Below are 24,432 nucleotides of genomic sequence, written 5' to 3' on the forward strand. Positions count from 1 at the left end.
GCACTTGCTTAGCGTGTGCGAAGCACTGGGTTCAGTCCCCAGTAACACAAACACACACACACACACACACACACACCCATGTGCACACACACGCACTCACAGTGTTTTAATAAACTGAATGGAATAAATTCAGTCATCTGTATCCTTGGGTCCCAAATTCTTGGAGTCAACCAATTATGGATTAAAAATACTTGGGAAAAATGCTTCTGTACTGAACATGTACAGATGTTTTTCCTCATGAATATCTCCTAAATGATACAATATTAACTGTTTATTGGCATTTATATTATAATAGGTATTACAAGTCATATATGGATGATTTAAAATATATAGGCGGATGTATGTAAACTATATACAAATACTGTGCCACTTAGTATAAGGTACTTGAACAGCTGAGGATTTGGGTATCTTTCAGAATTCTGGAATCAATTCTCTTTGGATACTACTATTTCAAACTTTTCTTTTTTTTTGCCAATTCACACTGACTTTTTCTCTATCTATTGTCTAACTTGCCAAGTAACTGGCTACTGATCCAGCATTCTATACCCCATAAGCCAACCAAATAGCAGAGCCTGCTTACCTTTCCTATGACATCTGTTAACAACTTAAGAGACCGATGATCATGAACCAAGGAGTCTGTATAAAAGGAACCAAGGTATTTCTTAGGGTCATTTGGGTTGTCCTGGGCACATAGATCTGGGCGCATGTTGAATCCATGGGAGATTCTTCCCATTGTGAAAGGGAAAGCACCACCTGAAAGTAAGGTGCAGGTGTTGATTAAAACAGATTTCTTTTGCTAGACATGGTGATGCAAACATGTAATTCCGGCATTTGGGAGTCTGGGGTAGAAGGATCATATGTTTGAAGCCATAGAAAGTATACTAGGTCATCTTCAGTTACATGACATGACCTTGTCTCAAAAAAAAAAAAAGATTCCTTTCAGTTCTGATGTTTGTATGCAACAAGTCTCCCCTCTGGCTAACAATACTTACAAAGGACCTGCTTGATTCCAGATATTGCTATCACCCAGAAGAAATGACAAGAACTCATCTGGAACATTAGATTTGAGAAATATATCCCAAAAGAGGTGTGTGTGTGTGTATACATGTGTATGCATGTCCTGGGGCTTGAACTTAGGGCCAGGGTGCTTTCTTGAACTTTTCTTTACTCAAAGCTACTGCTCTATCACTAGAGTCACAGTTCCACTTTGGAGATTTTTGGTAGTTAATTGGAGACTTTCTTGCCCAGGCTGGCCTCAAACCGCAATCCTCATATTTCAGCCTCCTGAATAGCTAGGATTACAGGTATGAGCCACCAGCATCTGGCTATAGTCATTTTGTAGTGTGATTATTATAGCACAATAGTAACATGACCTACCAGGTGAGTGTCATGTAAACCATGCTATATTCATAAAACATGAAGCCATAAAAGAATGGAACTCTGTATTTGTTGACACAGAAGGATGACTTTATGAATCAAGAGGGAAAAGTAGATTAGAGAATAACATATACAGTTTGATATTATATGTTTAATATATGTAGGAATGTCCAAGAGTCAAATATTTCAATTATGTATATGGACTAGTCAAGCAATGTAAAGGAATGAAATAGGCCTATTTTAATCAATACTGAATAGCAGGGACTAGAGAGCCTATATTCTGGCTAGAGACATTTAAATAAAAGGAAAGAAAAAACCAACTACAACCAAACTAAACTTGCCTACAAAAAATATAATTTGATCCCTAAACCATTACATGATTAGAATTACAGTTGGAAAGATGTTGCAGGCTGAATTGAATATTTCTAGAACTCACATGTGGAAGCCCTAATCTCCAATGTAACTATATTTAGACACAGGGCATTTAAGAAAGTAGTTAAAGGTTCCATGACGTTGGAAGGCAGGGCTCTAATCCAACAAGACTGATGCCCTCATAAAGAAGAGAAAGAGATGCAGAATTCTGTCTCCTTTATATGTCTTCCATTTTTCTGTCACCCTGCATGCATAGAAGAAGGGCCATGTGATTGATTACTCAGTGGTCATTGTGAGTTAGGAAGAAAACCTTATTTTAAATAGCCTTGCCAACACCTTGATTCTTATAGAGTTTTTGCCTTCAGAAGTGTGAGAAAATAAATGTTGATTGTGTAAGCCACCTAGTCTAGGGCCTTTGTTATGCCAGCCTGAACTAATACAGATAGAGTCTCACCTCCATGTGCAAAACACACTTTCAATTTTGGAAACTTTTCAAACACTCCACCCATGATCATGGAGCAAATGGCTGTGGTGGTCTCTGCTGGCATTCCTGGAAGAGGAAATAGTCACAAGGTTGAGGATTTGTCACTTTATGTAAGAAGAAGTTCAGTGACAATAGTGGCTTGGAGACTTCCAATATGGTATGTTGTTGTACTTAATTTTTCATGCCAGTTGCCATTTTGACTACTAATTATACCGATTGTTTTAAAAGAACAATTTACAGCCTCTTTAAAGAAAGTTCAACAGTTTTCATTTAGGTATTGATTTTTCATTGGGGTTTTAGATGAGCTGCAGTTTTTCTTTTTGTACTTGTAGCTCCACAATTTTACATTTTTTTTCTCATCTTTCTTCTTGGGACAATGAGTAATTGGAGAGGATGAATGGAAGTTTCTCTCTGTCTCTCTGTCTTTCTGTCTCTCTCTGTCTGTCTCTGTGTCTGTCTCTGTGTCTGTCTGTCTGTCTGTCTGTCTCTCTCTCTCTCTCTCTGTCCCTGAGTTTCTTTTGCTCAAGGCTAGCACTCTACTACTTGGGCCACAGTGCCCAAGTAGTATTATCAACTATTATTATCAACTTCTGAAAACATTTATGAATGTATGGTTACATCTTTTGGAGCTTCTTGGGAAGTTACTCTAGGAAAGTGTCTTTTGAGTCAGGCAAATTTGAGTAATTTCCCTTTTTTGCTTATTAACTATGGAAATCGAGCAGTTTACCTATCACTTCAAGACAGGTTCTCTATCTGTAAAATAATCATTATAATGTCAACTTCATAGATTTGGTATGTGATATATTAATGTTATTTATTTATGATCAAATTGGATATGATTAACCAAAAGAGGTCGTAGTATATACAGCACATATCTGAGAGCCTAGTAAGTAATAATTGCTGCTAATTTTTCATGTATCTCTCCTTGACATTAGAGGGCTCCAAATATGATTAGAAAAACCCAAGAATTGGTCCTTCATTTTAGACCCTAGGATAATACAAACCTACGAGCCAAGGGAGCCAGTATTTGGCCATTCGTCCATCCATCTGCATATCCCAGGGATGCACAAACAGGGAACAGTTCAGCCTTTCAGCTGCCTTCAAAGAAGCAATGAGAGAGAGAGAGAGAGAGAGAGAGAGAGAGAGACAGACAGACAAACAGACAGACAGACAGACAGACACAGAGAGAGTTATTTTGACCAGCCAGCAAATGCAAGGGATTGCTTTAAGGAAACTGCTTTTCTCTGAGTTTATATTGATCTAAATAAACTAAAATGCTTTAGAAATTGTTTCTTGATCTATATAAGGAAATCATTGGCAAACTCTTTTTCTTGCTTGGAAAGTAAAAGGACTACAACTAACAAAAGGAATTGATGAATTTACCAAGTTGATGAATTTAATAATTGTTCAGCAACACGAATCACAGGCAACATCTATCACTCAAACATTTTGAGCAAGGTCAAAATGCTCAAGAACAAATCCCACACCTCAAATGTAAGGGCAGTTTCCCTGCTGGCCCACTCTTTCCGATGGATGTTTGAGATGATATCCTTAGAACCAGGAAAGGAGTGCTCCTTTATTTTCCTTGTTTTGAAACTTGAGGCTGGAGAAAGTGAGGAAATGATACACTGGGCTGGGCCAGGCCAGGCTGGGCCTGATCTAAGGCATGGAGCAGGCTTGAATCATGAGCCCAATGCTGGAAGCATTTTTATTTTTTATTTTTTCCAGTCCTGGGCTTTGGACTCAGGGCCTGAGCACTGTCCTTGGCTTCATTTTGCTCAAGGCTAGCACTCTGCCACTTGAGCCACAGTGCCACTTCTGGGCATTTTCTATATATGTGGTGCTGGGGAATTGAACCCAGGGCTTCATGCATGTGAGGCAAGCACTCTTGCCACTAGTCCATATTCCCAGCCCATTGGAAGAAATTTTTAAGTCTATAGAACTCTGGCAGCTCCTCAAGCCTGCGTATCTAAGCAGTTTGTATGAATGAGATGACCTTAAGAGGAAAGAGTTCTCAGTGCTTGGAAGATACTAAGATGAATGTCATGGGCAAACCTGCTTTAAAGACATTCTGGGAAAAATGAAATGCCATCTGGATAACATGAACTTTATTCAATAAAGTGTTTAATTAAGTTAAGTACCATCAACAACCCTTGAATATTAGTGCTTGCCAATGTTCAGAACAGATTTTCCTTAGAACATTTTCTTTCCATATATATTAGGATACTAGAGTGACTTATCCTAGCTTCACACATAAATATTTGTGTTAACCAGGCTGATGCAATATCTCTTGTGTACCAAAGCATTTTTTAATGGAAAAACCATTTGGATAACGAAAGATTCTGGAAATGGCAAGCAAGAGTAAATTGAAGATTTCTAACTCAACAGGTTCTGGGGACAGAGCCTTTTGAAGACAGAGGAATGAACACACACACACACACACACACACACACACACACACACACTATAAGTTGGAAAGAGAATACTGACCTCTTGGGATAGCTTGGCAAAGATGCATGATTGTATTATCTCAGTTGACTCCTACTAATTTCTATAAAACTTTAGATGCCTATGATGCATTATTTCTATTCAGTTCAAACTAACAATTAATAAAATATGTGAGGCATTATAGAGAAAACAAAGTCATTCATAACCTTAAAATCGTAACTAGCATTCACTAAGAATTTAACATATGCTGAAGCTACTATAATAAGTTTATAAATGTTACTGTTTTAATTTGTTATTAAAGGAGTTACTCCTATTCCTTTTATTTTATTTTATTTTATTATTATTATTTTTTTTGGCCAGTCCTGGGCCTTGGACTCAGGGCCTGAGCACTGTCCCTGGCTTCTTCCCGCTCAAGGCTAGCACTCTGCCACGTGAGCCACAGCGCCGCTTCTGGCCGTTTTTTCTGTATATGTGGTGCTGGGGAATCGAACCTAGGGCCTCGTGTATCCGAGGCAGGCACTCTTGCCACTAGGCTATATCCCCAGCCCTCTTTTATTTTATTAAGAAGGTAATTGAGGCAGATAGTTGGTAGAGCCAGACAGCCAGGCATTCATATTCTGTCTACCACATACTTGTATTGAAGTCTTTTGTTTTGGTACCTGAATATTGACCTGAGTGTGTAGATTAGGTTTACTTACTAAGAAGAGAGGTGTAGGAAATAAGGGACACAGTTAGATGCTCTTCAGTACCAGGCTTACTTTGAAATGACAAAGCCAACTTGGCACCCAGAAATCCTCCCATTTGTTTGAGCACCTTACTGACGCAAGCTAGAGAGTAGTGAGGCAGGTAAGGTTGCTAACTAAACAAATGTTCTGTCAACCTCTGGACATCACAAGTGAACTGGGGACAGGATGTGCTTGTGAATCCCACAGAGACTGGCAACCCAACAAACAATCTAGTAAGAATGATTGATGGGTTGAGCTAGTGCCACTAATGAAAATATCTATGTGAACTCCAACTAGATGCTGCTGCTTTTTAAGCTCTTTGGTAATTCACAAATCTAATTTGGATGAATAATGAAAATGACTTGCAGCTGAAGTCTCACTCATACTGTGCTGCAACAAGAATGCACAAGTAAATAAATCTTTTTTTCAGAACTCATTAAAGTTTCTAGCAAACATTTGTTTCATCAGCTAAGCTACTGTAGCCAATAAGCTTCAGGGAGTTCAATATTTAGAGGACCATTCAATCTTTAAGGTCATTAGGAGGCAATTTAAATGACAAGTCCTCCCAATTGATGGGCAGTCACCATAGATACCAACATAGAAAAAAATTTTGCATGTAATTAGAGCTCAATACATACTAAATGAATAAATGACAGTGAGTAAAGCCCTGGTGAGTCCACAGACAGCTATTTAATTCATTATTGAAGATTTCACATTTACAATGAAAATGGTAGAAAACAATCCTATATCATTATAATTCTAGAAAGGAAATAAGAAATTTGAAAACACAATTGAGTAAAAAACTATCTTAAATCCTGCTACCAAGGATAGCAGTTTATATTGCAGAAAGAACAGAAAGAGGAAGACTGGTGGAGGAGAATGTGAAATGAACTCTTGAAGTAGGGTACTTCAGAAAGGGATGGTACTCCAGCTACATTCTTCACTGAAATAAAGAAAACAACCCATAAGTTCATATAGAACAGCAAAAGACCTAGAATAGCCAAAGCAATTCTAGGCAAAAGAAGCAGCATAGGAGGAATCACAATACCAGACTTCAAGCTCTATTATAGAGTCATCATAACAAAAACAGCCTGGTATTGGTATAAAAACAGACCTGAAGACCAATGGAATAGAATAGAAGACCTAGAAATAAAGCTGCATTCTTACAGTCGGCTGATATTCAACAAAGGAGCTAAAGACATACAATGGGAAAAACATAGCCTCTTCAACTACTGGTGCTGGGAAAACAGGGCAGCCACATGTAGAAAACTCAAAGTAGACGCTAGCCTATCATCATGCACCAAGATCAACTCAAAATGGATTAAGGACCTCAACATCAGACCTGAATCCTTGAAACTACTGAAGGACAGACTAGGAGAGACGCTAGAACTTATAGGCAAGGAAGGAACTTCCTGAATATAGTCCCAGGGGCTTGATAGGAGATTTCTTCCTACCTACCTCTAAAGCCACATGCTGGTTCTGGGGCTTAACCTCTGGGCCTGGGCGCTGTCCCTGCGGCTTCTTTTTTTTTTTTTTTTTGCCAGTCCTGGGCCTTGGACTCAGGGCCTGAGCACTGTCTCTGGCTTCTTTTTGCTCAAGGCTAGCACTCTGCCACTGCCGTTTTCTGTATATGTGGTGCTGGGGAATCGAACCTAGGGCCTTGTGTATCCGAGGCAGGCACTCTTGCCACTAGGCTATATCCCCAGCCCGCTGCGGCTTCTTTTGCTCAAGATGAGCTTTCTACTAATTGAGTCACAGCACTATTTCTGGATTTTTTGAGTAGTTTATTGGAGATAAGAATGTCATGGAGTTTCCTGCCTGGGCTGTCTTTGAACTGCGTGTGATTCTCAGATTACAGGCCTGAGCCACAGGCACCTGGAGCCATCACCACTTTTATCTACTTACTCAGTGGATGGTACCTCTATCTTCTCACCATCACCTAGTCTATTACTGGCTAGGCTATGTTTTCTGTGGCTACTTGTTGGCTAAGCCACAGTAGTGTACTCACTGCATAGACAGGGAAGAGTTCCCGTTCGTTCAGGTCCCAGGTGTTGATGTGGGAGCCAATCTGGACCCCTGGAAATCCCAGCTCCTTTACACAGCGCTCCATCTCCTTGACTGCCAGGTCAGGGGCTTGCATAGGCAATGTCCCTAGACCCACAAACCTTCGAGGGTGGCTTGCTACAGTGGCAGCTAGGTCATCGTTTAAAAACTGGCTTAAGTCCAAAGTGTCCTGAGGTTTGGCCTGGTGAAAACAGGGCAGGGGGTAAAATCCACATAATTAGAATCGAGTTCTTTAGACATTCACTCTGAGCATTATCTCTTCTTGGCTGAAATATCCTACTCAATGACTTTTCTTTTCAAGAAACTGAAGCACAGTTTGAGAAAGACACTGGCCCCAGAAGACCCAGTGCATATATATTCTGCCGATATTCTTCAAGGCTGAAAAATTAAAGCCACAATTATTAGACCTGACATCCTTCTGAGAGACTGAGTAAGGAGAGACCACCAGCAGGAACGGATGGATCTTGAAAGCCTTCCCAACTCAGTCTTGACCAGTGCATGAAGCTATGATTAAGTCACCTTGTTATACCTCCCCAAGGGATGAGAGACCTGCTCACAGAACTATCCTGTCATTGTCTGTCCTTCTCCCCATCCTTCCTTTGGCTGCAACACTGAGGGCTGGCCTTTGAGGCAAATGAAATTTGCTTTTAGTGCCACTAACTCTCCTTATTGCTCTCTCTCCTTTCAGCAATGCTCACTACAAGGAATCTGGCACTCTCCTACAATTCTGATGGTCCAATCAGAGTTATATCCAATGTGGTAAGTTCAAGCATACTACCATCTTAATTCATTTTGTTTTAAGTAGTGAATCTAATCATAGTAACAGAGGAGGGCTAAGTTACTACTGTATTTATAAGCAGGTGGGAGAAGTGAGTGGTGATATTTTCATTGCTTCTTAAATCACAACAGAAGTGACTGTTAGATTGAGCAGCTACTCTGCACACCCTCAGCTCTGTGCAGGAATTTCCCTCTACTAGCTCAAATTCATTCCTTAAAGCACTCTCACTGCTTGAGATTTAGTCACTTGTAGACAGGGTGTTCAGAACTCCCCTTTTGAATTCCATATTCCTTTGGGAGAGGTATCATATTAGGGCATTATTATCCCTTTTCAAAATTATCCTCATTTCAGAACAAGTTGGTTTGTCAGTTCTTCAGCAAGGCATTGAAGGAATGAGGGGCCAGAGAGGTAAGTTCTGGTGAGACTTAAGGTGGGGCCCAAACTGTGCTGTCCAGTAGAACTATAATGCAAGTCCATTAGAGACATATTAGCTGTTTTACTAGTGCAAAGACATGTCTAAGACAGCCTGAGAGAGGATGCTGGTGATATCTGAAGGGAAGAGGGTGTATAGATGGTACCAATATCAAGACTTGTCCACCTTTTGAGGATCTGGTGATATGAGTCTTTAGCACCAAGGAAATGGTTTGGAGTTTCACACTCACCCAATAGCTAAACATGATGGGAACCGTGGAAAGGGCTTGCACTGTTACTCCTAGGTATAAAAAAAGGCAAAGCTTTAAGAATAGCCCCAAAACTCCTGCCTTTCCCAGGGCCAAGAGGCCAGAAAAACTCCAGCTCATCTTCTTCCTTTCTTCCCTTCATTCTTCCTCCTCCCCATATCCCTTCCCTCACCCACTCTCCCATGCCTCCCTCATCTGCCAGCCACAGTTTCTTTGCAAAGAGGTAAAGACTGAGCAAAAATGAGATCATTTAAGAAAAATAAATGCTGTATGCATTGGCTCATGCCTGTGATCCTAGCTAGTTTTAAGGTGGAAATTGGGAGGATCACAGTCCAGGTCAGCCTGAGTAAAAACATGAGATCCTATTTGAAAAGTAATGAAAGCAAAAAGGGATGGGAAATGTGGCTCACATAATAATAGCACCTACCCAGCCAGCACAGGCCCTGAGGTCAAACACCAATACTATTCAAAACAAAGCAACAACAAAAGCAATGAGGTGACTCCATTTTCCAAGGGTCTACTCTTCCTTTCTGTGAAATTTTCTTTAAGGGGGACATTTTCCCACGAGTTTTTCAGGGCTTTCTATCTTAGGCCATGCATGATGTTTATCTTAGCCCCCATTAATTCATCTCCTGTGCCAACCTGGATGAAGCCTCATGGTCTAGAATACTCAGAAAGAATGTGATCTTGAGTTTGATTCTAGAATCCAGAATCCAAGAAGTCAAATATCTCTTCTTCAAGGGAATACCTTCTAAAATCGCAATAGGCATTAACTAGGTTAATACATACTATGTGAATAGAATAGTGCATGCTCCATAAAGATTAGTAATTCAGAGACAGCCATGGAATGAAGCACACAATAAAAACAAAAGGAGAGACGTGATGATTTGTAAATCAACATCAGCTAGCCAAGACCCATTCCCACTAGTTTTCTCCTTGAAAAGATGGATCCTTGCTGTCACTTCACATTTATAGCAAAACCTCTTTATTGTAGATCAGGGAAGCATGTTCTTCTCTAGTACCCCTCCCACCTCATAATACTCTCAGAACAGGGGTGTATGCACTATGTCTGTGGAATGGTCAACTGAGGCACTTTAGGCTTTTTGAAAGTTCCATTTGATTGAAACTTAGATGAGTTTTTTAATTGGTAAAAATATTTAAAGCAGCCATATGGCAGTTTCTTATGCCTGTAATCCTAACTACTAGAGAAGCAAACATTGATTTGGAGGATCACAGTTTGAGGCCAGACTGGGCAAAAGCTTCTGAGATACCCCTTCTCAACTAATAGCTGGATGTGATGGTTCACAACTGTCATCCCAGCTATGAGAAAGGCTATTTCACCCAAGAGGATTGCAGTCTCTGGACAGTCTTCAGGCAAAAATGTTCTCAAGATCTCTCTTTCAACAGAAAAGGCTGAATGTTGTGGCACATGCCTGTAAGCTACGGGAGAAAGTATGAATAAGGAGATCACCGTCCAGGTCCTTTAAGACCTCTTGTCAAAAACCGCCAGAACAGACAGGGCTGGAGGTGTGGCCAAAAGCAGATCATCTGCCTGGCAAATGTGAATGAATTCAAACCCCAGCACTGCAAAAACCAGTCAGTCAATCAATCAATCAATCAGGGAGAGAGGGAGCACAGTCAATATTTGGACAGAGATAATCTAACACCAAATTCTTGTTGCACACCGACTGATTTCAGGCTGCAAAATTGATGCCTTTTTTTAAGACCTTGGAATTAAACCTAAGTCTCCTGCTATCTCTGGGGTATATATCTGAACTTATAAGAAATGTCTTTGAGGTAAGTGCTAGTAGCTCATGCTACTCAGGAATCTGAGATCTGAGGATCATGGTTTGAAGCCAGCTCAAGACTCTTATTTCCAATTAACCAAAAGCCAGAAGTAGAGCTCAAGTGGCAGAGCACCAGCCTTGAGAGGAAGAGCTAAGGGACAGTGCCTAAGCCATTAATTAGTTCAAGCTCCAGTACTGGCACACACACAAAAATTGTCATTGATTAGAAAGGTGGTAGTTAGTTATAATCTGCTGTTTTGTATGTGTTAATGAATTATTTGGTTTTGGTTCAAATCCAGGCTGCCAATGTCAAATGTCGGTGGTGGTGAATTTCTATCACAGCTTGTGGGTACAACTGGCCCACTGATGTCCAGAGGCCTGATGCATTTTCTTGGAGCATGATCTTCTGAAACAGCACTGTTAGCTACCTAACAAATTAAAGCATAATGTGGCTATCATATAGTCTTCAGAATTTGTTCCAATTGTGTGGCCCTGTTTGGTTTTTATATATAAGAAAGACAAGCTATTCTTAAAATTGTTACCAACACAGGTTTGAAACAAAACTTTCTTAATTTTCTTCTTTCAAATTTTGGAATTATTTTTATCATAAGGACTTCTGAGATACATGATTAACTTGTTAACAAACTGTTTTTTCTTCTTTCCCACTCCTTATGTGTGTCAGTGATGATATCTGTATATAGTGCCCTGAGATAAACTGTAGAAAAAAACTGGATCCCAAGTCTAGCTAAGCAGACAGATAATTGACATCCTTAATCTATCAATTCTAATTTTATTGTTTTAAGTGATTCAGTAATAAAAAAATACTATGCACTTGAACTAAAAATTCTTTAAAATAATAAAATGCCATTATCTTTTTTGATGATATAGTATTCTGTTTTTAAACAGGGTGTGACAAAATCTTAAAATACTTCAAAGCTATGCTTTTAGGGCACTGTAATAAAGACTCTTCCTTCCCTTAGTGAAGTCAGAGCAGCTGGCTTGGCATAGCAGTTGTCGTCAGGTAACTCATTCCAAATAGGAGTCTTTAAGGGCAGATATTGCTTACTCACTAAAGGCAGGTATTGGTAACATTCCTCATTAAGTACCTTTTTGATCCATTTCTCTAATACGAACTTCTGGATCCCAGCAATTCTCTTGGACCACTCTGAAGATCTTTCCATCTTTCACCATCTTTGCTTCTCCCTGGGACAGAAAATTCATTTAGGTTAATCTTTGCTTTAGCACATGTTTCGGTAACATTTTTAAGGGACCTTTAATTAATCCTCACAAAAGTAAAAATCTGTTCATTTACTTGAATTCAACTCTAACCCCCCTTTTCCCCCCACCCTCCCACCCCCAGCCATACCTTCCTCTGGCCTGGTGTTGATGGGGTATGCTTTGTGAGTATCAGTATCTGAACAGAAATAGCAATGTCATAGTCATAGACTTTTTGGCCTACATGATTGAGGATAGATGACTGTGCTGACCTGAACCATTAGTTTTGTAGACCCAAGAGCATAGCCCAGTGTCTAGAACATAGATGTATAATATTGTAGAATTGGAAAGGACCTTTGAGGTAAACCCGTTAGTTGTATTTTCTTGTTTTACAGAGAGGCAACATTTGGATACTGAAAACAAGTGGTTTCAATAACAGAACAAGACCTATTGATGCCAACACTTATAGGAGAAGAGGGGCAATGAAGTGAATCAGCTGAGAAACACAAAATTTTGTTCTGAGCCACTTCTAAGTAGCAACATGCCTGTCTGTTTACACTATTAAATTTTATTTATTTATTTATTTATTTATTTATTTATTTATTTATTTATTTATTTGCCAGTCCTGGGCCTTGGGCTCAGGGCCTGAGCACTGTCCCTGGCTTCTTTTTGCTCAAGGCTAGCACTCTGCCACTTGAGTCACAGCGCCACTTCTGGCCATTTTCTGTATATGTGGTGCTGGGGGAATCAAACCTAGGGCTTCATGTATACAAGGCAAGCGCTCTTGCCACTAGGCTATATCCCCAGCCCCTATTTATTTATTTTTGATACAAGTCCTGGGACTTAAACTCAGGGCTTGGGCACTGTCCCTGAATTTTTGTGCTCAAGGGCAGTGCTCTACCACTTGAGCCACATCTCTACTTCCAGATTTTTGATAGGTAATTGGAGATAAAGAGTCTCAGAGATGGTCCTGCCCAGGCTGGACCATGATCCTCAGATTTCATCCTTTGGAGTAGCTAGGATTACAAGCATGAGCCATCAGTGCCTGGCATCATTTTTAAAATCTGTCTTTAAAAAGTTTATATATTTATGACATGCAACATATTTTAGCATATGTAAACATTGAAAAATGGCTATATCAAATTAACATATCCATCACCTCCCATACCTTTTTATGGTGAGAATACTTAAAACCTATTCTACTAGCAATTTTCAATTATATAACCCATTATTTCTAATTGTAGTACAATATATCTAAGTTTATTTCCCATGTCTAACTGAAATTTTCTGTCCTTGATTATATGGCTAACACAAATATGAAACAATATTCAACATCACTTGTCCTCCAGGTTCTACAAATTAAAACCACAGTCAGGTATTACCTCATACCTTTAAGATGGATTTCATGAAAAAGACAAAAGATAATAGATGTTGGCAAGGATATGAAGAAAAGGAAATCTGTACATAGCTAGTGTGCATGTACATTATTATAATCATAATGGAATATACTATTTAAAAAAATTCCCAGTGCAAGAGGCCAAACTAAGTGGTTGTGTAGAACAGAGCAGTAAACTATGAACTGGACCCCTAGATTGTGGTTTCTAAAGGGAAGGGAAAAGGTCTAGATCAGGCTTCTGAAGTCAGATGCCCCAAGTTCAAAACCCCATTCTACCATTTACTGTGTGGCCTTGAGCAACTTAAATGACATATCTGAATTTTAGTTTGATCCTCCTTAAAATGAGGATAATAAATGACTTGCCTTAAACAAAACTAATACTTTCTGTCCAAAAAGGGATTTTTGTGAGCATGAAATGGAACATAGCACATCAAGTTTGTCTCAGAGTAGTTACTATTTTTACTTGTTAATGGGGTACAGCTGATTAAGGTCCAGTCTATTTACTCAGTGTTATTCTTCTTTCAGATAGGACATCTCTGGTGCTGCTAAAGAGCCTCAGGATTATCCCTGGGCCCCACAGGATCATCACAGTTCTATATGGAGGTTAGAAGCCTTGAATTCTGCTTAGTGGAGTCTCTGCCATCCTGTTGTTCATGGCTGTTTCTATAAATTGCACTACTTAAACCTTGACAGAGTTTCCTTCATAGACATGACTTTCTCATGCAAAGAGAAAGGCAGCCACTTTTCACCTTCAAGTGCTTTATCTGTTACCATCTTGCATCTGAGGATAGCCTCAGATCCACATCTCTATCTTTCAGGGACTGGGAAACACCAGGTCAGTGAGCAAATGACTTGTATAATTGTGACAAGAAACTATACTCCTGCAAAGCTGGGTCTTTGACATCTGCAATCAGGATTGATGTTACTCATCTCATCAGATGATAATATCAGCTCTGAACCAACTTCCAAGGTTTGCTATCTCCTGTAAGTGGAGGCAGAGTCTGCTTCCCTCCACAAAATCTCCAAACCTCAAATATTTCCCCACCCAGTTGCTTGCCTAATTGAATTAGCTAGAATAGATCCTGCTGTTTGTAACTAGTAACATTGATAGAGGAGATTCATCAATACACTGTGTATGAAGGACTTAGTCCCAGGCTCAATAAATATCAGCCAGATTTACCATACATTATCAACTTCAAGGGGAGGAGAAAGGTTTTCTGTAGGAGATGCCTAAGTGCTGATGTCACACAAAGCAGAACAGATTCAACCCTTGTCTTTTACCAGTGAGTCTGTGATGTGCAGTGACTTTTCCAATGCCATATGCTTAGTATAGAGCTAAGACAAACATTCATGTTTATGAAGGCATGTTCACTGCCACCCAGCTGATATTTGGTAATGGATGTCTATCTGGTAGGTGAAAGTGGATTCCTATAATGTGCTAAAGACTTTGCTCTTCTGGGGGGTGATCTTACTACATGGCAGGAGAATCAGACCCACTAAATTCTCTCTACATCTTCCATGTTGGATCTGTGGTAAGGAAAATGAAGGATAGCAGCCATTGGTAGAGCAGAGCAGCTAGCTGTGCTTCCATAATTTCCCACAAATTCTTATTACAATTTTTTAGTCAGAACTTGGAGACCTGATAGCCATGGCAAAGAATCTATTTCAGACCCATTTTTGCATTCAGGAATTCAAAGTTCTTAAAGACCTATAAACTATCTCAGCAGTCAGCACTTGATGTTGAGGGTAGGGATGAAGAATTTCTCTTAGTTTTTTTTTCCCCCCTTAATGTTGACCTCAATATCAACCAAGATTTTAAACTTGATGAGTAGTCAAGTAAGTGGAGCAGGCTATTCTAATTATGCATCCAGAACCCAATTCCATTTTTCAAAACTCTCAAAAAATTAGAAACAGAAGATTTAAAAAACTTAAAAAAAAACAGTTTTTTTTTCAGTTAAAAAATTCCCTCAAGCCACCATTCCCATCCAGATAAAACTTTTAAAATATACTTCTTTTTTCAATTCTTTATTTTGCTCCTCCCATCCCTACCCTAAAGTTATATAGTTCATTATTTGCATAATGGGCATAGAATACAGTATCTACTTTTGCTCCTCCTTCCTCTCTCCATTCATTTGTTCCCTCTTCCCCCCCAAAAAAACATGTTTCTGCTTCCTGGTATTCTTTTTTTTTTTATTAAAGTTTTATTGTATTTTTTGTTGGTCTGGGGGCTTGAACTTGGGGCTTGGGCCAATGTCCCTGAGCTCTTTTTGATCAAGGATAGCACTCTACCACTTTGGACCTGTGGCATCACTTCTAATTTTCTGGTGGTTAATTGGAGGTCAGAGTCTCAATGACTTTCTTGCCAGGGCTGGCTGAGAACCACAATCCTCAGATCTCAGCCTCATGAGTAGTTAGGATTGCAGGCATGAATCACTGGTGTCCGGCTCCTGTTATTCATTTGGTTAAACAGTTCATTAATTGTTCAGAGGAGTTACACTTTTGGATTCCTCCCCTAAGTGTACTTTCCTGTAGTCAGTTTGTGTGTATGTGCATAAAACCCTGTATATGCTGTCATGTATGTTTATATTTTAAACCTAGCTTCCATATATGAGAGAAAACATGTGTTCTTTGTCTGTCTGAGCCTGACTTATTTCACTATCTAGGTCTATCCATTACCTGCAAATGACATAATATTATTCTTTCTGATAGATGAGTAAAATTCCATTGTGAATATGTACCACAATTTCTTGATCTTCACTCATCTGTTATACAACATCTGGGCTGTTTCTATAACTTGGCTTTTGTGAACAGTGTGGCAGTGAACATGGGTGTACACTTGTCTTTATCATATACTGACTTGTAATGCCTTGGGTAGATGCCCAAAAGTGGTATCATTGGCTCATAGGGTCATTGTGTGTTTAGTTTTTTGAGGAATCTCCATACTGCCTTACAAAGTGGTTCTACTAGTTTATATCCCCACCAACAATGTAGTATGTTTCTTTTTCCCTTATATCCCCACCAGCATTTTTTATTGTTCATATTCTCAATGCTGGCCAATCTTACTGGGGTGAGATGAAATCTTAATGTTATTTTTATTTGCATTTCCTCTATGGCCAGGGATGTTGAACATTTCCTCATGCATTTATTGTCCATTTATTAATTAGGTTATTGATTTTGGAAGGGATTAGTTTTTTGAGCTTCTTGTATAGTCTGGATATTAGACCCTTGCCAGATGTATAGCTAGTAAAGATCTTCTCCTAATCTATAGGCTGTCTTTTTAGCTTAGAAACTAGGTTCTTAGCTGTGCAAAAACTTTTAATTTTGTGCCAGTCTGGGGCTTGATCTCAGGGCCTGAGTACTGTCCCTTAGCTTTTTGTTATCATGGCTAGCACTATACCACCTGAGTCATAGCTTTACTTCCTGATTTTTGATGGCTAATAGGAGATAAGAGTCTCAAGGTCTTTCCTGCATGGCTTGCTTCAAACCCTGAAGAAGTGCCATGATGTGATATTGTGGGGGTCAGAAACCCCTTATGCTATGTGTGAAGCATTCTATCTCCTTGGAATATCAGCTTCTAACTCTATAAAATAAAGGTTTAAAGTAAAAGATGTGTCAAGTCTTGGATAGATGGTATGGTGTGCCACCCAGATCCCTTTTCAGGAATAATGGACTTGTTTTCTTAGCTGTTAAGAAGGTTTGCCAATAGATATGTCAACTCTTCATTCCCATGGGGCCGGCCAGGTTGAAGAGAGATTCTGCTCTCAAGGTCTTAGTCCATTTCCAAAGTAGCTACATCTAATGGCTGATTAACATGGGGATGCATGTGCTCTTCTCTTCTTCTCTCCAGCTTGGGTTAACCTGGAGGTTGGCTTTAGATGTTTAGCTGAGTCTTCATTGAGACTGCATCACCACTTAGTATTGGACCTCTGCTCTATCCTTCCTTCTCTATACCAAGAACATGTCCTTATACATCTTCTACTTGCTAATCTCAGTCTTAGAGTTTGATTCTTAGGCAGCTTAGCTTGTAGAACTTCTGAATCTTACATTATAGTTCTATTATTATCTCCAAATAAGCTCAAATATGGGTGATATTTTATTTGCTACTACATATATCCCTAGCAATGTATTTTCAAACTGAGTATTTTACCCTCAGATTTCCAATCTTTGTTCCTTCTCCATATTCCCATTCTGGCTATCCCTCTAGACTATGGCACATTGCCATATTGGTAAAACTGAATATGCAGATTTGGTAGAAATAGCTCAGATCCAGCTGGCTGTTGGTTATTCACTGCTATTGGGAAGGCTGAGGTCTGGAGGATCACAGTTCAAAGCCAGCCTGGGCAGAAAAGTCTGTGAGACAATCTCCAATTAACCAGCAAACTTCTAGATTGAATGCCTGGCTCAAGTGGCAAAGTGCTAGCTTTGAGGAAGAAAACTGAACAAAAGTTCAAGGCTCTGAGTGGAAGCTCAAGGCCCTGAGTTCAAGCCCTGGTATAGGCAAACACACATATGGCCCAGACCATATCAATAGAAAGCAGTCTCTGTGATCACTCCAACTCCCACACCACAAGGATTTGAAGGACAGTTCCATGGAGGCTCTACTACAAACATCTGAAACCCAGTTTCCTCAAGTTTTTTTTATACATTCCTGGGACTTGAACTCAGGGCCTGGGCACTGTCCCTTAGCTTTTTTTGTCCAAGGCTAGGGCTCTACCATTTGATCCACAGCTCCACTTCTGGCTTTTTAGCCAGAAAATTGGTTAATTAGAGATAAAAGTCTCTGGAACTTTCTGCCCTGGCTGGCCTTGAACTGTGATCCTCTAATCTCAGCCCCCTAAGCTGCTAGGATTTCAGGAGCCACTGGCACCAGGCCTAATTTCCTCAAGCTTTTTATCTCTCCCTGATCCCCTTAGCCTCTTGGTTAACAGTTTCTCTCCTTGAACACTTCATTATCTTTTTTATCTTTCTATCTCTGCCTACTATATTTACATGTAATCCATTTCCCAGTACTATTGATTTGATTTCCAAAATATATCCATTGACAGCTCTCATCAGTTTATCTCTACTGCTCAGCTGTGGACCACACCCCCATCTTCTCTTCTTGGACTACTCAGCCTGATCTCCCTGTTTATACTCCATGCGCCTCTAGTTCCTCTCCACAAAATGGAGCCCATGTTAAGTCTCTAGCTCAGATTTTCTACTGCTCCACTTAAAACTCTTGAATTGATTCCATTGCCCTACAGGTAAAATCCATACTTCTTAAGTGATCTCTGCCATTCCATACATACCTATAGCTTTATAAACAGTCACTTAACTCTTCTCTAAGTGTTCTAATTCAAATGTTCTGTTTTCAGTTTGGAAACTGATTGACATTCTTATAAAAGTACTAAAATTCATTAAACAATACTATGCTATTTCTGTAGGTCATACACAAATCATATATAGGCATATGTAAGTAAAATCATACAAAAAATTCTGGAGTGAAACCCACCAGGCTGTTAATAAGGGTTATTTTTGAAAATGTAGAGAACTGGTTCATAGAAATGATAACTTTTTTCCCCTAGAGGTTTAATTTTAAAAAGAAGAACTTTCCCCTAGTACTCATATGACAACTTAATTTTAACAATAAAAATATGAGATGAAGAGACTGAGCTAGATCAATGGCTTTTGGTTTTGATTATGACCTACATTAAGAAATATATCACTTGTCAGATGTCAGTGGCTCACACCTGTAATCCTAGGAAGATCTGAGGATCACCGTTCAAAGCCAGCCTGGGCTGGAAAGTCTATGAGACTCTTATCTCCCAATTAACCAGCAAAAAGCCAGAAGTAGAACTGTGGGCCAAGTGGTAAAGCACTAGCCTTGAGCAAAAAAGCTCAAGGACAGTGTCCAGGCCTTGACTTCAAGCCCCAGGACCAATATACACACAAAAAAGAAATCTATATTTCAAGCTAGATACTGGTGGCTCATATCTGTAATCCTAGTTACTCTGGAGGCTGAAATCTAGAACATCATAGTTTAAAGTTAGCCTGGCCAGAAAAGCTGTGAGACTTTCCAAAATAATCGGTAAAGAGCCATGCTGCAGGCATGGCTCAAGTGGTGGATCACCAACTGAGCAAGCACAAGGCCCTGAATTCAAATCCTGGGACTGGCTGGGTATGTATTTTTCTATGAACAATATATTCTGCAAGTTTGTTTTGCAATTCATTTTTGTTTTTGAGCTGTAGTAATGCACTACATTTATATTATAACTCATTACTGGTTGTAATCCATATTTTCCAACACTAAGATAAATGATCGCTAGCCCTACAGTTAGATGATTCTTTAATCTTCTGAAAATTGCTTCTTGCTTTGGGCTCTCCACCTCTTTTGAACTTTCTTACTATTTATTATCTCCTTTACTCATACAGCACATAATAGCTCTCTGTCTGTGTAGTTTTCATTCATGTAGGCATATGCCTGGCTGTCTAGCAAGGGGAAAATCAAAGACCAGGTGACTGTTTTAGCCTAGGCTTCTGTAACAAAATACCATAAAGTAGGTGGCTTAAACAGCATTTATTTCTCACAGTTTTGGAGGCTGGATGACTTAGCTCCTGTTAAGGGCCTTCCTCCTGGCCTGCAGATGGCTGGCAGGCTCTCTGGTGTGTCTTAGCAGATCGTAATGGTATCATGAGACCCCTTCCTGAACTCATCTAACTACTTTTCAAAGGCTTTGTCTTCAAATACCATCATATTGAAGGAGCCACAAACATTCATTTCACAACAGCAGGGAATCAGACAGACTTGTATGTATAAAAATGTTAAGAGCAATATAAATGTGTGTGTGTGTGTGTGTGTGTGTGTGTGTGTGTGTGTGTCCATGGTCCTGGAGAACATGCAATGGGCCTGTTTAGCTATGCATTTGAAGTGGTCCTTATGTGTAAATCTTTAAAATGCTTCCAGGTGGACACACAATGGGCTTGTTTAGCTATGCATTTGAAGTGGTCCTTATGTATAAGTCTTTAAAACGCTTCCAGGTGGCATAGCCATTGGGGCACAGTTCTCCCCCTACCATATTCCTTGTAGATTGTCACAGTAACACAATATTGGCTTACTATTTGTATTATTGTAAATGTTCAGCCAAAAGACAAATGATATTTTACAGTTCTGAGCAAGGCTTTACATGGCAAACAATTTCCCCTGAATTCATCCCAGGAGCACTGGAAAACCAAAGGTTAAAAAGAAATAAGTAGGAGCTTGGTGTGGTGGCACATGCCTGTTATTCTAGGGACTTAAGAAATAGAAATCAGGAGGCTTACTGTATTTCTAAGCCAGCCTTGACAAAAAATTAGCAAGATATTTTTTTAAACTAGTCCTGGGGCTTGAACTCGAGGCCTAGCACTGTCCTTGGCTTCTTTTTGCTCAAGGCTAGCACTCTACCTTTTGAGCCACTTCAGGCTTTTTCTGGGTATGTGGTGCTGAGGAATTGAGCCCAGGGCTTTGTGCATGTAGGCAAGCAGTCTACTGCTAAGCCAAATTCCCAGTCCCAATTAAGCAAGATTTTATCTTAATAAAAAGCCACATATGGTAGCACACATTTATAGTCCCAGCTATATAGGAAGTATAGGTAAGAGGATCATGGTCTGAGGTTGACTGTAGGCAAAAAAACACCAGATATCATCTGAAAAATAACTGAAAGTAATTAAAAGGCTGGCTGGAGGGCTGGCTCAAGTGATAGAATCCCTGATTGGCAAGCACAAAGTTCTGAGTGCAATCCCCAATATCACCCTCCCTGTTCACACACACACACACACACACACACACACACACACACACACACACACACACACACAGAGAGAGAGAGAGAGAGAGAGAGAGAGAGAGAAAGAGAAACAAGCAGGGAAATATTTTAGAAAGATCTGTCAAAGAACTAGAATGTGAAAAGAAAATCAATCACAAGGGACAGAATATATTTGTTCACCAAAGGAACGTAGGAGAAAAAAAAAAAGGATTTTAAAATCCTAAATATGGGATCATCTCATTGCTCTTGGATAATTTGCTTAATAGTATTATTTGCATGTTTGTTTTTTTAGTGACTGTAATCCTTAACCACTGTAATTCTGAAAAATACAGACTTGATTATGCTCTGTTTGATTTTGCTTTGTTTTAAAGAGAGAGAGAGAAACAGAAGAGTCCCTGTTATATTCTATTAGACTATTACTGTAATTAATTTTCCTGGAAATAAGTAGAGCAGTATATGGAAATGGAAATATTTTGCTCCTTCTTTTCTTCTGGAGATCTGCCACTAAATTTATGAACTCTCTTGACATTAAAAGAAAATGAGATGAAGGTCATTCAAACCCAGTATTAAGGGGCAAACCTCAGCCTGGGACATGTGATAAGAAAAAAGCCCTCGTGGGCTGGGAACAGGCCTAGGCCTAGAGGTAGAGTGTTTGCCTTGTACACATGAAGCCCTGGGTTTGATTCCTGAGCACTACATAAAGAAAAGGCCAGAAGTGGTGCTGTGGCTCAAGTCACAGAGTGCTAGCCTTGATCAAAAAGAAGCCAGGGACAGTGCTCAGACCCCGAGTTCAAGCCTCATGACTGGCAAAAAAAAAAAAAAAAAAAAAAAGAAAGAAAGAAAGAAAAGAAAAAAGAATAAAGCCCTCACAAACTGCCTGTCCTTGCACAGCTGTGTCATCAACTGCTCATGGGAGAGACTTGAGGGAAAGTGAGAGAAGCAGCAATCTACCCAGGAACTAGACTTGGAATGGAAGAGTGGAACAATGTTTAAATTGGCACTTAGGGGACACACTTAGGAGGTGAGGATGAGCTGCCTTCAGGATCAAGAACAAAGGTCTTAACCCATGTTGGGTCCTTTAAGGACCTGTCTCATGAGACTTCTGCTCACCTCTCCTGCTTCTTCCCACCAGTTTGCTGCATAAACTCTTGCCAGAGTAGCTATTCTCTACAGAACAGCCAAAGTGCTCTTTTAAAGGGATAAAGACCTTTCAGATAATTTGCATTGATTCAACAGTAAAATCCAGACTCCTGCCTAGCACATATTCCTGGGTGATTGGGCCTATTTCCTACCATCTTCCTAGTGTAACTAACTTCCAGCCACATTGCCTTCCTTCCTTCCTTCCTTCCTTCCTTCCTTCCTTCCTTCCTTCCTTCCTTCCTTCCTTCCTTCCTTCCTTCCTTCCTCCCTCCCTCCCTCCCTCCCTCCCTCCCTCCCTCCCTCCCTCCCTCCCTCCCTCCCTCTCTCCCTCCCTCCCTTCCTTCCTTTTCTCTTGTGCCAGTTCTGAGATTTAAACTCAGGGCCTGGGAGCTGTCCCTGAGCTTATGTTGTTCAATGCTAGCACTCTATCACTTGAGCCACAGTTCCAATTTCCAGATACTTTTTTTGGGCAGGGGCAGAGGGGTAGTTTATTGGAGATAGGAGTCACATAGACTTTCCTTCCCAGTCTGGCTTCTGGGTGTGATCCGCACATCTCAGCCTTCTCTGTAGCTAAGATGACAGGTATGAGCCATCAGCACCTGGAAGAACCATGAGTTCTTTAGGACCTATCTTATTCATGTTGGTATTTTCACTAGATGCTCAAGAATGTTTTCTTTGAACTCTGAGAAGGCATATGGTAACTCTGAAAATGAAGCACTACCTGAACTCTATACAGGTTTAGACTCCTAGCTCATTTCTAGGCCTCATTATTTGCCAAATGTTTTGCCCCATGCCACCCTCTTCTCATATCAAACTCAGTACTTAATAACTGGCTTCTCACCCTTTGTCTCCAGTGTTTGATATCTCTAGTGTTTGCTTAAATCTAACTGTTGCATTTATTTTTGTCAGCCTTAATATACTGTCATAACTTGCAAGGAGAGCTAAGTCACTTCCTTGAGGCACAATAATAAATGCCAAAATTGATTCCAGGGCAAAAGAAAGAATGATTTCTTAATGGAGTCTCAAATTCTAATTTTACCTTTATAAAGGCAGCTTTTTGAAGTCACCTCCATTTTTTCTTAATAATTCTGAGAGATCAGTGCTGCTCCCTTGCCTACTACAGACTTAATGCAAGGGCGAAAGAGTTGAGTTTCCCTGCACGCCCAGTGGGAAGTAAAGTATCTCAAGCTCAGGATGTTCCTGGGTCCTGCTCATGGTTATCCTTTGGGATAAACTCACCTTGCTGTGGTGTTGGAGCTGGATCCAGCCTCCATAGCCAAATCTCTGCAGTGAGAGAAGCACAATTAGACTTAAAAAGCAAAGAAGAGAAGGTAGCAAGCTTGGCACATCCTTAGGGTGAAGAAGGCTCCTGAGCTCCATTCTTTCAGGTGTTACCTTCCTACGTGTCCCCTAAGTACCCACTTACTTTTTTCCCTTAAACTAGATGCAGTGGCTCAGTCAATAATCCTAGCTACTTGAGAGTCACAGGTGGGGAGAATGGCAGTTCAAGGAAGCCAGCCCAGATAAAATGTTTGTGACACCCCCATCTCAACCAATAAAAAGCTGAGTATAGGTGGTATCAATCATCTCAGTTTTGCACAAAGTAGAAAAAAGAGAATCATGATTCAGACTGGCCCAGGCATAAATTTGAGAATCTATCTTAAAAGCAACAAAACTCCACAGTTCAAACCCTAGTACCCTCAAACAAAAAAGAAAGTCCTTTATCTTAGAAATACTAGTTTTGTCTTTTCTTCTAATACAGTTTGAAATTTTAAAGTGAAGATGAACACCAAACTGTATATATTTAGGCTCCACTCAAAATGCTTTCATGGACTACCCAGAGCACACAGACCATAAGGACCTATCTAAAGAAAATACATTGTTCTTCTAACTGTGGGTTCCAATCTGTGACTGGATCATGCAATGAATTTAGTGGATAGGGACCCATACATTTTATAAACCTGAAATAGGCTGTGCAGTAGATGCTGTCACTGTATTCCTCAGATTACCTCTCCTCCCTGCTGCTGGGCACACCAGCCCACCTCCAGCGGTCAGCATTTGCATTTCTTTGAGGGCTTCCTTTATGGCCATCTTTAATCAAACCCTTTCAGCAGGTCTGAAGTGCTAGAAAAATAGTTCTCCCTCTCCAACTCCACTGCAGTTCTCAGCCCATGATGAGATGAGT

At 40.0% G+C, this 24,432-nt stretch overlaps 1 protein-coding gene and 2 long non-coding RNA genes across 7 annotated transcripts in view; 2 read left to right on the forward strand and 1 right to left on the reverse strand.

Annotated features, from left to right (window-relative positions):
• The window catches only part of Acmsd (aminocarboxymuconate semialdehyde decarboxylase), a 46,448-nt gene that overhangs the window by 12,996 nt on the left and 9,020 nt on the right, over positions 1–24,432 (reverse strand). For 3 of the 5 annotated variants that reach the window (XR_007210807.1, XM_048345593.1, XM_048345596.1), the window contains exons 2-8: positions 23,487–23,531; positions 11,822–11,918; positions 8,911–8,960; positions 7,415–7,651; positions 3,238–3,331; positions 2,204–2,299; positions 581–753 (exon numbers count right to left, since the gene is read on the reverse strand). Coding sequence is in view for 4 of the 5 variants with exons in the window: in XM_048345593.1 (XP_048201550.1) it covers positions 581–753; positions 2,204–2,299; positions 3,238–3,331; positions 7,415–7,651; positions 8,911–8,960; positions 11,822–11,918; positions 23,487–23,531 (792 nt within the window). In the remaining variant the exon portion in view is untranslated. Of the gene's footprint in view, positions 1–580; positions 754–2,203; positions 2,300–3,237; positions 3,332–7,414; positions 7,652–8,910; positions 8,961–11,821; positions 11,919–23,486; positions 23,532–24,432 lie in introns of those variants that run through there. The other 2 variants (XM_048345594.1, XM_048345597.1) reach the window with 2 other exon arrangements.
• LOC125350750 lies at positions 4,150–21,498 on the forward strand. The gene is made up of 2 exons (XR_007210808.1): positions 4,150–4,703; positions 21,195–21,498. It is a non-coding gene; the product is annotated as an uncharacterized LOC125350750 (long non-coding RNA).
• Positions 7,658–21,176, forward strand: LOC125350751. Its single transcript, XR_007210809.1, has 3 exons — positions 7,658–8,229; positions 8,600–8,656; positions 21,161–21,176. It is a non-coding gene; the product is annotated as an uncharacterized LOC125350751 (long non-coding RNA).

The sequence above is a fragment of the Perognathus longimembris genome, chromosome 4 (genome assembly GCF_023159225.1).
Source record: "Perognathus longimembris pacificus isolate PPM17 chromosome 4, ASM2315922v1, whole genome shotgun sequence".
NCBI lineage: Eukaryota > Metazoa > Chordata > Mammalia > Rodentia > Heteromyidae > Perognathus > Perognathus longimembris.